Here is a 14,341-nt window from a genome sequence, read left to right as displayed (position 1 = left end):
GCAAACCTCAAAATTTTTATTTCTTCTCCATGGATTTTATACCTACTCGGAACTTTTCTTTTGTTTCCTTGACTGCTTGTTCAATATACAGATTGAATAACATCGGAGAGAGGCTACAAACCCTGTCTCATTCCCTTCCCAACCTCTGCTTTCCTTTCGTGTCCCTCCACTAACTACCATCTGGTTTCTGTACAAATTATAAATAGCCTTTCGCTCCCTGTATTTTACCCCTGCTACCTTTAGAATTTGAAAGAAATTTTTGAATAGTCCTCATAATATCAAATATCTAAAATCGTATTTATGAACGGCTGGGAGACCCCGAAGGGCAGGTTCAAACGCCTGATTGGAAAGGTTTCCTCTATCCTTCCCGCCCTTAGGCAACTTTCCTTCGTGAAGTATGAGAGCTGTGTACGGAAGCGTATCTTTAAGTGTAGGTGTCTTTGATGGGTGTGTTTGTAGTCATGTGCCGTGTTTGTGTTGGAGATGATGAGAGAAGGGAGAGGGTGGAACCTGGTACCGGCACATAGCCTGCTCCCCTCTAGAAGCAGCAACGGGGCGACAGAGCTTAACGTCCCTGCGATGGTGAATCACGTCAACAGTGTCGGTATGCCCTCACTGCAGAGAGGTTTCGAATTGAATCCAGGACGCCGGCCGTGGGGGCCGTGCGGTTCTGGCGATGCAGTTCGGCACCGCGGGACTGTTACGGTCGCAGGTTCGAATCCTGCCTCGGGCATGGGTGTGTGTGATGTCCTTAGGTTAGTTAGGTTTAAGTAGTTCTACGTTCTAGGGGACTTATGACCTAAGATGTTGAGTCCCATAGTGCTCAGAGTATTTTTTTGTTTTTTGTTTTTTGAATCCTGTCAACAGAGAGCGGCGTACCCCGACGACCACCAATTCAAGTACTCGCCATGGCCGACGGTTGTTACCTTCGGCGATCTGACGGGCCGGTGTACCGACCTCGGCACGGTCGTTGATTCAAATCTTATATTAAACAGGGGGACTTCTCGTCCGTCTTTTACATCGTTAATAAAAAATATCTTTATTACAAAAGGCGTACAGAGCTATATAACATGTATAAAATATAGTTATACAGTAACGTAACGTAAGTAAAACAGAACTAGCACAAATAACAATGAGCAAACATTCTTCTCCTTCGATGCAGAGCTCAGCTGCAGCTGCGGCGTGTCAGAGCGGCGTGCAGTCGGCAAGATGCGGGCAGCGAGGCGGGAGCCGGCGCGGTCAGAGGTCTGCAGTGGATGCGGCGCGCACGGCTGCCAGGATGAGGGCGGTGGAGTGCGGGCAGCCGCGGAACGCCGCCCAGCACGCCGCACGGTCCGCCGAGGCGCGGCCCACCTCCACCGCCCGCCAGAAGGCGCGCCACGACACGTCGCCGCGGCCGCCGCCCCCGCCGTCACTGTGAGCACAGCAGCCAGCCTCTGCAGGTACAAGGGAATAGAAGTACACTACTGGCCATTAAAATTGCTACACCACCAAGATGACGTGCTGCAGAACCGAAGTTTAGCCGACAGGAAGAAGATGCTCTGATATGCAAATGATTAGCTTTTCAGAGTATTCACACAAGGTTGGCGCCGGTGGCGACACATACAACGTGCTGACATGAGTAAAGTTTACAACCGATTTCTCATACACAAACAGCAGTTGACCGGCGTTGCCTGGTGAAACGTTGTTGTGATGCCTCGTGTAAGGAGGAGAAATACGTACCATCACGTTTCCGACTTGGATAAAGGTCGGATTGTAGCCTATCGCGATAGAGGCTTATCGTATCGCGACGTTGCTGCTCGCGTTGGTCGAGATCCAATGACTGTTAGCAGACTATGGAATTGGTGGGTTCAGGAGGGTAATACGGAACGCCGCACTGGATCCCAACGGCCTCGTATCACTAGCAGTCGAGATGACAGGCATCTTATCCGCATGGCTGTAACGGATCGTGCAGCCACGTCTCGATCCCTGAGTCAGCAGATGGCGACGTTAGCAAGACAACAACCATCATCACGAACAGTTCGACGAATATCAGCTCGGAGACGATGGCTGCGGTTACCCTTGACGCTGCATCACTGACATATGGTGTACTCAACGACGAACCTAGGTGTACGAATGGCAAAACGTCATTTTTTCGGATGAATCCAGGTTCTGTTTACAGCATTATGATGGTTGCATCCGTGTTTGGCGACGTCGCGGTGAACGCACATTGGAAGCGTGTATTCCTCATCGCCATACTGGCGTATCATCCGGAGTGATGGTATGGGATGCCATTGGTTACACGTCTCGGTCACCTCTTGTTTGCATTGACGGCACTTTGAACAGTGGACGTTACTTTTTAAGATGTGTTACGACCCGTGGCTTTATCCTTCATTCGATCACTGCGAAAACCTACATTTCAGCAGGATAATGCACGACCGCAGGTTGCAGGTCGTGTAAGCGCCATTGTGGATACAGAAAATGTTCGACTGCTGCCCTGGCCAACACATTCTCCAGATCTCTCGCCAACTGAAAACGTCTTGTCAGTGGTGGCCGAGCCACTGGCTCGTCACAATACGCCAGTCACTACTCTTGATGAACAGTGGTATCGTGTTGAAGCTGCATGGGCAGCTGTACCTGTACACGCCATCCAAGCTCTGTTTTGCCTCAATGCCCAGGCGTATCACGGCCGTTATTACGGTCAGAGGTGGTTCTTCTGGGTACTGATTTCTCAGGATCTATGCAGCCAAATTGCGTGAAATTGTAATAACATGTCAGTTCTAGAATAATATATTTGTCCAATGAATACTCGTTTATCATCTGCATTTCTTCTTGCTGTAGCAATTTTAATGGCCAGTAGTGTAACTTATGGGAATGCAACCGCCGATATTCGACACGAGCACCACATCCCGTCATTTTCAAGGTAAAGCTGCAGCAAGTAAGCACTGTGAAAGGGAATTTAAAACCTCGGTTGGAAAAATTCCAAAAAGATAACACTAGCACGCGCGAGCGCACAAACACACACACACACTCACACACACACACATACAGTATACACTCAAGCACTATAACACCAGCGCCATAACAAACCAAATATGATCGACGTCGGAGGTCATCGAAATCGAAATTAATAACACTAGTCTGCATTTTAAAACTTTTTTTGTCATACAATTTGTTGAAAGTAGGAGTTCTTGAATCAATTTTTTATTCTGATTCTAGAAAAAACTTCCGATTTCTCTATCACGTCAGGTTTTTGCACGAAATAAGTAATATTTTGACGATTTTAGCTTCTGAGCCCACAAATACATTCAAATATAATTTCATACAAGGAAAATTTTTAATCAAAACGCATTTGAAAAACGAAATACATTTAAAAATATTCTACAGAATTCCAGTAATTTATTTCGTGACTACTTTTTATAAAAACAAGAAGTCAACAGTGAACCATCAATTTTTAAATTTTCTATTCTTTGAGTTCCTTGTGTATGACGACTTTCCCTCTTCAACATCCAACAGTGGTCGGCCCTCATAAATGCATTACAGTTCTCCGGGTATCCCCTCTTCTTCTCCTTAAGATCAGCATAAAAAGGCTCACCCCGATCTTCAACATAACGCGCCAAATTTTCCGGAAAGTAATCGACATGCGGGCATAGAGAGTGGACTTTCACACTCATGTTACAACATAACTTCTTGAAGGTTTGGAACACTTTTGCATTAGCCTTGTTATAAGGATCTTTGTTATTCCCTTGAAACTTATCAGTAACTGATCGTAAGGCGGTCCATGCGTCTTTTTCTCTGTTCTTCACTGTCTTATCAAAATCTTCAACTTTCATCAATTTCTTCATTTGAGGACCAACAAAAATTCTAACTTTCACTTTGTCTTGTGTGGTGAAGGCAGATTTATTCGGGGTACTTGAAGCACTGTCCATCCGGTGGTAGAGCCTTTACAAATTGCTTCATCAAGTCTTTTTTTTTTTTGTACAGGCGGTTCGTGCACGATATTTTTAGTTCTGACACAAAATTTCTCAGCTCTGGTCAAACGCTCAGACTCAAATGTCTTTGCCTTGACCAATTGCCCCATTTGCGTAGAAAGTAAGGAATTTTTATGATCCGAGCTTCTTGTCTTAATACTATTCCGATGTAACAGAAAACGTTTAGATTGTTGTCACACTTGCGTGTTGACATTTTAGTAACTACAAACAACAGGCGATCTGTTTTATTAATATTGTCTTAAATATTCAGAATAACCATAACACCATAGCACTATAATGTACGCTTTTGAGACAAACAACATTTCCAAGGTCACACAATAACAATTAGCATCAACAAGTGTAACAACATGGAAGTGTACAGGACCGTATAGGGAAATTTCCTCCAACTTTACGCGTAACCTACTGGCACAGCAGTATATCTTTGAAATCAAATTCCAGAAGAATTATACGTGATAGAAACAGACCTGAGAACTGATTTGGAATCTACATAAAAATTTGAGGTAGTATCACATAGGCCTTTTAGTTTTCAGTCATATGATACCAATGCAGACTAGTGTAACCACCGGGTGAGGTGGCATTAACTCTGATCCTCTGCACTTTGACAAGGGAGAAAGCAGCATTCCATGCAGAATTTAAACCAAAACCATTTATAAGGTTACTTGCTAATTTAATTTCAACAGCCTCATTAATAAAATTACCCCAATAGCTGGAGGCGCAGGCCAGAATATCCGTGTTGTTATAATCAGTACGATGACTGGTGCCATGACAATATTCTGCAATGGTGGATTTGCTTGATTACTGTAAGCGTGTGTGACGCTCATGCTAGTACACCCGTCTTCCACAGTCCTGGTAGTCTGACCAATATACGACATGCCATAACTGCAACTTGGTACTTTTTTTTTGGCGTCAAGGCAGTTCGAACTTGAAAGACTTTTTAGAACACTTAAATTCAATTCATCGGAATATTTGTTTCGTGATGAAGGTGCAAAAGGATAGCTATCTTCCCTCCCTTTATGTATTGCTCAGGAGGAAAGTTGATGGTATGTTGGGACATGCCTACTCACACCGACTTATATCTGCAAGCTGATAGTTGTCACCATCCGGCTCAACGTGAAGGGGTACTTGGTGCTTTGGTTCGCAGTCCCACGTGACCTCTGACCCTGAGAGTTTGTTAGCTGACTTAGCCCATCTCGAAGTCACCTTTGTCAGAATGGTTATATTGAAAGACATGTCAGATGTACGTTGTGCTATCTACCAACTGTGCATCGTGTGAGTGATGATAATAAAGAGGTTGTGCCAAAGTCTACGGCCATTTTGCCTTACGCAGTGAACATTTAGAACGGGATTGGTCGTATTTCGTGGAAATATGATGTGAAACGTGTTTTTCGACCAACATCTAAGATCGAAGTTCTTTTAGGTCCCGTAAAGGATGATACTGGTGTGCGTAAGGTGGGTGTCTACCGTATTTCTTGCGGTTGTGGACTGCGCTATCAGGACTGTGGAGGACCGGTGTACTGAGCGCATGCGTCACACACGCTTACAACATCCGAGCAAATCCCCCATTGCAGAACACTGTCTGTGCGCCGGTCATATTATGGAATATAACGACACTGTGATTCTGGCTTATGTGTGTGTGTGTGTGTGTGTGTGTGTGTGTGTGTGTGTGTGTGTGTGGGTGTGTGGGTGGGTGGGTGGGTGGGTGGGTGTGTCTTATCTTTCCGGAGTTTCTCTACAAACCGAGGTTTTAAATTCAATTACACAGCGCTTACTTGCTACAGTTTTGTCTTGGAACTGTCCGAGTGTCCTTCTGTAGAAATATTGCCGGTTGTCGACGACGTCAGCGGGCTGCATTCCAGTAAGTTCCTTGACTGTTGGACACGCCGGGAGAAACTCAAGTCTCACAGCTTAAGGAAAGTTATAATGCACAGATAGTGCAGTATGGAGTAGGAAGTTGGTTGAAAACGGAAGTGAAGGGAAAAGAAATTCTAAGTTCAGATTGGGATATTTATCGCAATGATAGGTTAATGTCGTCAGTGGTAGTGGTCTATTTATTGCAGTAAAGAACTGGATAATATCTAGCGAGATCATCACGGATTCCGAGTGTGAATTAATTTGGATGGAGTTAAGCACCAAAGGTCGGTCAAAAATGGTAATCGGATGTTTCTATAGACCGCCTGGATCAGAGCTGTAGCAGTAAAACGCTTCTTAGAGAACTTGCAGAATATGATATGTTCTCGGGTTGCGATTGCAGACTTTCTCGGCGTATTTCGGCTACGAAATCTTCTCAGGTATCGTCGTCTTGTTGCAACTTTTCAATGAATTCTGCATCCATCATCTTCAAGCGAAGGAAACAGTTCTGAAGATGATGAATATGGAATCCATTGAAACGTTGCAACAATACGACGATGCCCGAGAAGATTTCATAGCCGAAATACGCCGAGAAAGCCTGCAATCGCATGTAAAACAGGCAGAATATTGTTAAAAACTTTCCTGATCATGCCTTTGTAGTAGCGGGTGACTTCAAATTGCCATGTATAGATTGGGAGTGTCATGCTATCAAAACCGGTGCCAAAGATGGGGCATTGTTCTGGATGACTGGTCTGAAAATTACTTTGGACAAATAATTAGAGAACCAAATCGAAAAGGCAACGTCATGGACCTCCTAGCTACAAGCGGACCTGAACGTATCGAATCAGGTTAACACAAAGGAAGGTATGTTGGCCATAAGGCTGTGACAGCATCTATGACAACGGGACTTACAAAGAGTGGTAAGAGAGGTAAGAAGAAATTGTTGCTTAGGAACAGTGACAGAATACGCTCTGCAGAGTATCTGGGTAGATTAACAACAAACATACAGTGCTGAGGACGAAGATGTGTAGCACAAATGGGAAAAAATGCAAGAGCATCGTTCAATATGCCTTAGACAAGTAGATGCCGGGCAAGGACTTGAGAGGTGGAAAAGACCGTCCGTGGTTTAGTAGCCGTATTAGAAGACTGCTAAATAAACAAAGAGAGCTTCATCACATACAGATTCAAGGCAAGTCATAACATAGCTGAGAAACAACAGTGGATAGAAGCGAAAGTGAGGGAAAGGAGAAGAATGAGAGAAGCGTTCAATGACGTGAAAAGTAAAGTTATGTCAACCACTCTGACTTAAAGTCCTAAGAGGTTTTGGTCTTACGTAAAATCATATTTTCAATCACTCAGTGGCCATACAGGCACGGAAACGTAAGATTACAGAGAGAAGGCCGCGTTACTGAATTCGGTCTCCCCAGATTTTTTCACCGTGGAAAATCGTTATATTATCCTTCCTTTCAATTATGGTTCGAACATCGAAATGCAGGTATTGAGATAACCGATCGCGGAATAGAAAAGCAACTACAGTCGCTGAGTGATGGAAAGGCATCAGGACCAGATGAGACACTTGTAAGGTTCAACAAACATTACGTGGAAGAATTTGCTCCCCTTGTAGATACAGTTATCGTATTAGGCTGGAGCAACCAAGGGTACGTAGCGACTGGAAAAAAGCGCAGATCATTCCGTTTCCAACAACCGGGCATATGCCGCTGACGTCAGTCTGTTGTAGAATTATGGAACATGTTTTATGCTAAAAAAAATTATGACTTTTTTTGAGAATGAAAAATCTTCTACAAAAATGAACATGGATTCCGCAAACGGGATCTTGTGAAACTCAGCTCGCTGTGTTCTTCGATGAGAGCCACAGCGCTGTAGAAAATGGCGCTCAGGTTGTTGCCGTGTTCCTTGACTTCAGGAACGCATTTGACACCGCCCTGCACTGCCGTCTAGCGAAAAAAAAGAGCTCACTGAGTATCGGACCAGATTTGCGACTGGATTCAATACTTCCTTGGAGACAGAACTCAACAAGTCGCTCTTAACGGAAAAAAAATCGAAAGATGTTAAGGTAATTTCCGGAGTTCCCCAAGGAAGTGTTTGCGTTGTATATGAATAATCTAGTAGTAAGCGTCGGAAGTCTTAAAGATTGGATTGTTCACACATGATGCTGCTGTCTATAAGAAAGTAACAGCGCCGGAAGACAGTGTCGCTTTGCAAAATAACCTGCAGAAGATTGATGAATGGTGCAGTCTCTGGCAGTTGATCATCAACGTAAATGAACATAACTCGTGGTAACCGCACCTGAACTGCTCCGTACTGTCACTCATGTAACAAACTCATACTCTTTGTGATACTAAACGGATGGGATACGGGGAGTGGGACACGACAGACAAGATACGAGAGAAGATCTTCGAGAACTTGCAAATTCGAGCAGCTCGAAAACTTCTAAATACATTAAGTGTCTCAAGAGACCTGCAAAGCATCCTGCTGAGAATAACAGCAGGCTTAGGCACTTTGGTCTAAGAAGCAACAGGATGTTATGAACGGAGGAAGAATGTTCTGTCAAGACTGGTTTGATGATGTTCTTCACACGATTCCATCCTGTGCAAAGATCTTTATCTGACTGTGAGCATACCTACTGCAACGTAATTTCAGCTTGGTTATTGTAGTCAAGGTTTGGTCTTCCTATACAGTTTTACCCTCCTTACTTCCTTCCACGACACCAAACAGATAATTCTTTGATGTCGTCGGATGTGTCCTAGCAACCAAGTCACTTGTTTCAGTTCCGCCATAAATTTCGTTTTTCCCCAGTTTGATTCAGTACTTCATCATTAGTTACTCGATCTATCCATCTGATCTTCACCATTCTTATACAGCTCCACATTTCAAAATCTGCTGTTCTCTACTTGTCTAAACTGTACTTTGCCCACGTTTAACATCTGTACAAGGCAACACACTAAACGAATACCTTCAGAGAAGACTTGTTAACACCTAAAATTCCACTTGTGAACCTCACCAGTTCCGTATGGTTACCACTAACTGTCTATGGCCAGATACTTATCTGATGTAGCGGTAACTTTGTTGACAGGCCAGTGCGTAAAGTTACGATAAAAATCCTAGGAACAACATTGGCTAAGTGAATATCATCATCTTCTTACAACAAACGATTTAAAAAGTGCACGAAAGGCAAGTTCTCCATAGGCACGTATGTTACATGTTTCCATATTTAATTGGCGTTTGGAATCATACCTCATGGCAACAAATGGGACTGTGAACTACTGAGTCGCCCAGACTGCCTGACTTAAGTGTCAGTCCGGTGCAAGCTTTGTCCACTTGTTGGCCACACGACGCCATTGTCAGTCGGGCACAAGTTACAATTTCGGTGTGGCTTTTTCCGATATTTTCCAACATAACATGACTAAAAAGCACCATCTTCCAAGGAAAATTTGTAAGAAGCACAGACCATTTGTATGAAACAACCTCTACCAAATAACATCGGTTGCATGCAGAACTGGTAATAAGTATCCTATGCATTCTAACATTGATATAAAGACCCTCTGCCACACCCCCTGCCATATATCATTGGTACGAAACACCCTCTGCCTTGCCTAGTTGGAAAGAAGTACCCCCTACCATGCAAGGCTGGCACAAAGCACCCTCTGGCATGTAACATTCCTACGAAATATCCTCTGCCATGCTAAATTTGTTCGATGCACACTCTGCCACACAACGTGGGTAGATAGCACCCTCTGCTATGTAATAGTGGTACCAAGCATCCTGTGTCACGTAACGTTGGTAAAAGGAGTTTTGCCGTTCACTGCTGGATGGCAATGTTATCGTTTTCAAAGTCATGGGAGATTTTAATTTATCATTACTCTCAATTTCTACTAAATATTCATAGCTTATACATGGTGTTACAAAAAGGTATGGCCAAATTTTCTGGAAACATTCCTCACACACAAATAAAGAAAAGATGTTATGTGGACATGTGTCCGATAACGCTTAATTTCCATGTTAGAGCTCATTTTAGTTTCGTCAGTATGTACTGTACTTCCTCGATTCACCGCCAGTTGGCCCAATTGAAGGAAGGTAAATTTTGACTTCGGTGATGTGTTGACATGCGACTCATTGTTCTACAGTACAAGCATCAAGCACATCAGTACGTAGCATCAACAGGTTAGTGTTCATTACGAACGTGCTTTTGCAGTCAGTGCAATGTTTTCAAATGCGGAGTTGGCAGATGCCCATTTGATGTATGGACTAGCAAGGCGCAATAGCCGTGGCGCGGTACGTTTGTGTCGAGACAGATTTCCAGAACGAAGGTGTCCCGACAGGAAGAAGTTAGAAGCAATTAATCGGAGTCTTAGGGAGCACGGAACATTCCAGCCTAAGACTCGCGACTGGGGAAGACCTAGAGCGACGAGGACACCTACAATGGACAAGGCAATTCTTCGTGCAGTTGACGATAACACTAATGTCAGCGTCAGAGAAGTTGCTGCTGTACAAGGTAATGTTGACCACGTCACTGTGTGGAGAGTGCTACAGGAGAACCAGTTGTTTCCGTACCATGTACAGCGTGTGCAGGCACTATCAGCAGCTGATTGGCCTCCACGGGTACACTTCTGCGAATGGTTCATCCAACAATGTGTCAATCCTCATTTCAGTGCAAATGTTCTCTTTACGGATGAGGCTTCATTCCAATGTGATCAAATTGTAAATTTTCACAATCAACATGTGTGGGTTGCCGAGAATCCGCACGCAATTGTGCAATCATGTCATCAACACAGATTTTCTGTGAACGTTTGGGCAGGCATTGTTGGTGATGTCTTGATTGTGGCCCATGTTCTTCCACCTACGCTCAATGGAGCACGTTATCATGGTTTCGTACGTGACACACTACCTGTGCTGGTAGAACATGTGCCTTTACAAGTACGACACAACATGTGGTTCATGCACGATGGAGCTCCTGCACATTTCAGTCGAAGTGTTCGTACGCTTCTCAACAACAGATTCGGTGACCGATGGATTGGTAGAGGCGGACAAATTCCATGGCCTCCACGCTCTCCTGACCTCAACCCTCTTGACTTTCATTTATGGGGGTATTTGAAAGCTCTTGTCTACGCAACCCCGGTACCAAATGTAGAGACTCTTCGTGCTCGCATTGTGGATGGCTGTGATACAATTCGCCATTCTCCAGGGCTGTATCACCGCATCAGGGATTCCATGCGACGGAGGGTGGATGCATGTATCCTCGCTAACGGAGGACATTTTCAACATTTCCTATAACAAAGTGTTTGAAGTCACGCTGGTACGTTCTGTTGCTGTGTGTTTCCATTCCATGATAAATGTAATTTGAAGAGAAGTAATATAATGAGCTCTAACATGGAAAGTAAGCGTTTCCGGACACATGTCCACATAACATATTTTCTCTCTTGCTGTGTGGGGAATGTTTCCTGAAAGTTTGGCCGTACCTTTTTGTAACACCGTGTATACATAAATCTTACTTGTAAATCAGTCTGTCTATTAGTGAAAACTGTATGGAAGTCCCTACAGTATTTCTTCCAATTAGCCTGAACATTTAGACAGAACTGCGGGTGGGAACTTGAAATTGGTCTGTGTGTACATACGTATACTGAGGCGCCAAAGGAACTGGTATAGATACAGAGATACATAAACAGGTAGAATACGACACTGCCGTCGGCAACGCTTATATAAGAGAAGTGTCGCAGTTGTTAGATCGGCTACTGCTGCTACACAGGCAGGTTATCAAAATTCAAGTGATTTTGAACGTGGTGTGATGGTCGGCGCACGAGCGATGGGATGAAGCATTTCCGAGGTAGCGATGAACTGGGGAGTTTCAGGTACGACCGTTTCAGGAGTGTACCTTGAATCTCAGGAATCAGGTAAAATATCAAACCTCCAACATCGCTGCGGCCGTAGAAAGATCCTGCAAGAACAGGACCAACGACGACTGAAGAAAACCGTTCAACGTGACAGAAATGTTACCCTTCCGCAAATTGCTGTAGATTTCAGTGCTGGGCCTTCTGCAAGTGTGAGCGTGCGAACCAGTCAAGGAAACATAACCGATACGGGATTTCGGAGCCGAAGGCCCACTCATGTACCCTTGATGAGTGCACAACACAAAGCCTTACGCCTATCGTGGGCCCCTTCAACACCGACATTGGACTGTTGGTGACTGGAAACATGTTGCCTGCTCGGACGTGTCTCATTTCAGATTGTATCAAAATGGTTCAAATGGCTCTGAGGACTATGGGACTTACCAACTATGGTCATCAGTCCCCTAGAACTTAGAACTACTTAAACGTAACTAACCTAAGGACATCACACAACACCCAGTCATCACGAGGCAGAGAAAATCCCTGACCACGCCGGGAATCGAACCCGGGAACCCGGGCGCGGGAAGCGAGAACGCTACCGCACGACCACGAGCTGCGGACTCAGATTGTATTGAGCGGATAGACGTGTAAAGGTATGGAGACAACCTCATGAATCCGTGGACCCTGCATGTCAGCAGGGGACTGTTCAAGCTGGAGGAGGCTCTGTAATAGTGCGGGGTGTGTGCAGTTGGAGTGATATGGGACCCCTGACACGTCTAGATACGACTCTGACAGTTAACACGTACGTAGCCAAACTGTCTGATCATCTGCGTACAGGCATGTGTACTGTGCATTCCGACGGACTTGGGCAATTCCTGCAGGACAATGCGACACCACACATGTCCAGAGTTGCTGCAGAGTGACTCCAGGAACACTCTTGTGAGTTGAAACACTTCCGCTGCCCACCAAACTCCCCAGGCATGAGTATTATCAAGCACATCTGGCGTGCCTTGCAAGAAGAGATCTCTGCCCCGTCGTACACTTACGGATTCACGGACAGCGATGCAGGATTCATGGTGTCAGTCCCTCCCACACTACTTCAGACACTAGTCGAGACCACGCCACTTCGTATTGCGGCACTTATGCGTGCTTGCGAAGGCCCTGCATGATATTAGGGAGGTTGGCTAGTTTGTTTGGCTCTTCATAGTAGAAGAAGATAGATAAATAAAAGAAAGATAGATGTTAATTAAGAAATTTTTATTTACCCGTATATCGAGTAAAATGAAACCCGCCAGGTCAGCCGAGAGCGCTAAAGCGCTGCTTCCTGGACTCGGGTAGGCGCGCCAGCTCCGGATCGAATCCATCTGGCGGATTAACGACGGAGGCCGGAGTGCCGGCCAGCGTGGATGTGTTTTTTAGGCGTTTTTCCACATCCCACTGGGTTTATACCGAGTTGGACCCCACGTGCCGCCTCGGTTACACGGCTCGGAGACATCTGAACACCTTCACCCCAATCGATGGATTACACAAGACGCAGAGAGTTGGGGTACACTAATTCCGTCCCGGGCGGTACGGGGTGGCGGCAGGAAGGGTATCCACCACCCCTTAAATTAACCTTACCAAATCCGATTAACCATGCCGTCCCTACGTCACTGCGGGGAAAAGGCACAAGCAAAAGAAAGAAAGAAAGTATATTGAGTGAAATGACCATGAAGAGGAAATCAGGTGAGGTTTATCGACAGTCGTTCTTCAGGGTCACCTATTGCGAACTGAATAGGGAAAAGGGATACTAATGCTGGTAACATAAGCATCCTTCACCTCAGACTGTAAGATTGGTTGCGGTGTATACTGTAGATGAAGGTGTAGATCGAGAATTTGACTTTCGACGAGTCAGTACTCAGTATCTTGATATCGAAGAAAACAAAGTGTATAATATTGATTTTAAAAATTTCGCTATGTCTAATTTTATTTTGCTTCATCTTTCTGGGTCATATGGGCCATCGCCCGAAGCCATTTAAAACAGGGCAAGTTGTCATTGGCCTGGGAGGTGTACGCACGTGACGAGGGCGAGGAGTCGCCTGTCGGCGTCGCTGAGCCGCAGCTGTGGCTCGGCGGCCAGCTCGCAGAGCACCCTGCGCGCGCAGCCCGCGGGGTCGGCACGCAGCACGCGCCCCCAGTCCAGCGACGGCCGCCCCGCCGCCGCCCCCGCCGCCTCTCCGAACACCTGCGCGCAAACCACACACAGCCTGCAGTCCGAGCTGCCCACCAATCGTTCTTACAAGGCATGAAAATAGAAACACGAATATGAACATACCAGTACGATCCCACTTTTAGCTATTCTAAAATTTCGCTTCTGCTGTACTTGTCTCATTTGAAAAATTCACTACTACTGCGTATGCTATGCAAGTCATAATTCAGTCCTATGTCGTACTGGTATGTTCGTACTCACGAGGAAATATTGGAATGTCACTGCATAAGTCAACGTAAATATAAGACGCTGTACAGCTTTCCAGGTTCTGTACTGTCTGGTTAACCACATTTGTGCAATACATTATTCTGCTGTTAAAGTATTTACCTTCATGGCCTTTTAACGACTGTATCTACACTTCTAACGTGCTCGCTATGTGGACAAAAGATGAAACTTTCTGGCAGAGTAAAACTGCCTGCCAGACCGAGACT

General features: G+C 45.1%; 1 protein-coding gene across 1 annotated transcript in view; it reads right to left on the bottom strand.

The window, feature by feature from the left end:
- Positions 1 to 1,023: 1,023 nt before the first annotated feature.
- Positions 1,024 to 14,341, bottom strand: part of LOC126354258 (uncharacterized) — a 96,317-nt gene continuing 82,999 nt past the window's right edge. The window contains exons 3-4 of the mRNA XM_050003777.1: positions 13,720 to 13,886; positions 1,024 to 1,414 (exon numbers count right to left, since the gene is read on the bottom strand). Coding sequence (XP_049859734.1) covers positions 1,240 to 1,414; positions 13,720 to 13,886 — 342 coding nt within the window. The 3' untranslated portion in view covers positions 1,024 to 1,239. The remainder of the gene's footprint in view (positions 1,415 to 13,719; positions 13,887 to 14,341) is intronic.

This window comes from Schistocerca gregaria, chromosome 3 (genome assembly GCF_023897955.1).
Source record: "Schistocerca gregaria isolate iqSchGreg1 chromosome 3, iqSchGreg1.2, whole genome shotgun sequence".
Taxonomy (NCBI): domain Eukaryota; kingdom Metazoa; phylum Arthropoda; class Insecta; order Orthoptera; family Acrididae; genus Schistocerca; species Schistocerca gregaria.
Note: the sequence above shows the minus strand (reverse complement) of the source record. Positions and strands in the feature narration are given on the sequence as shown.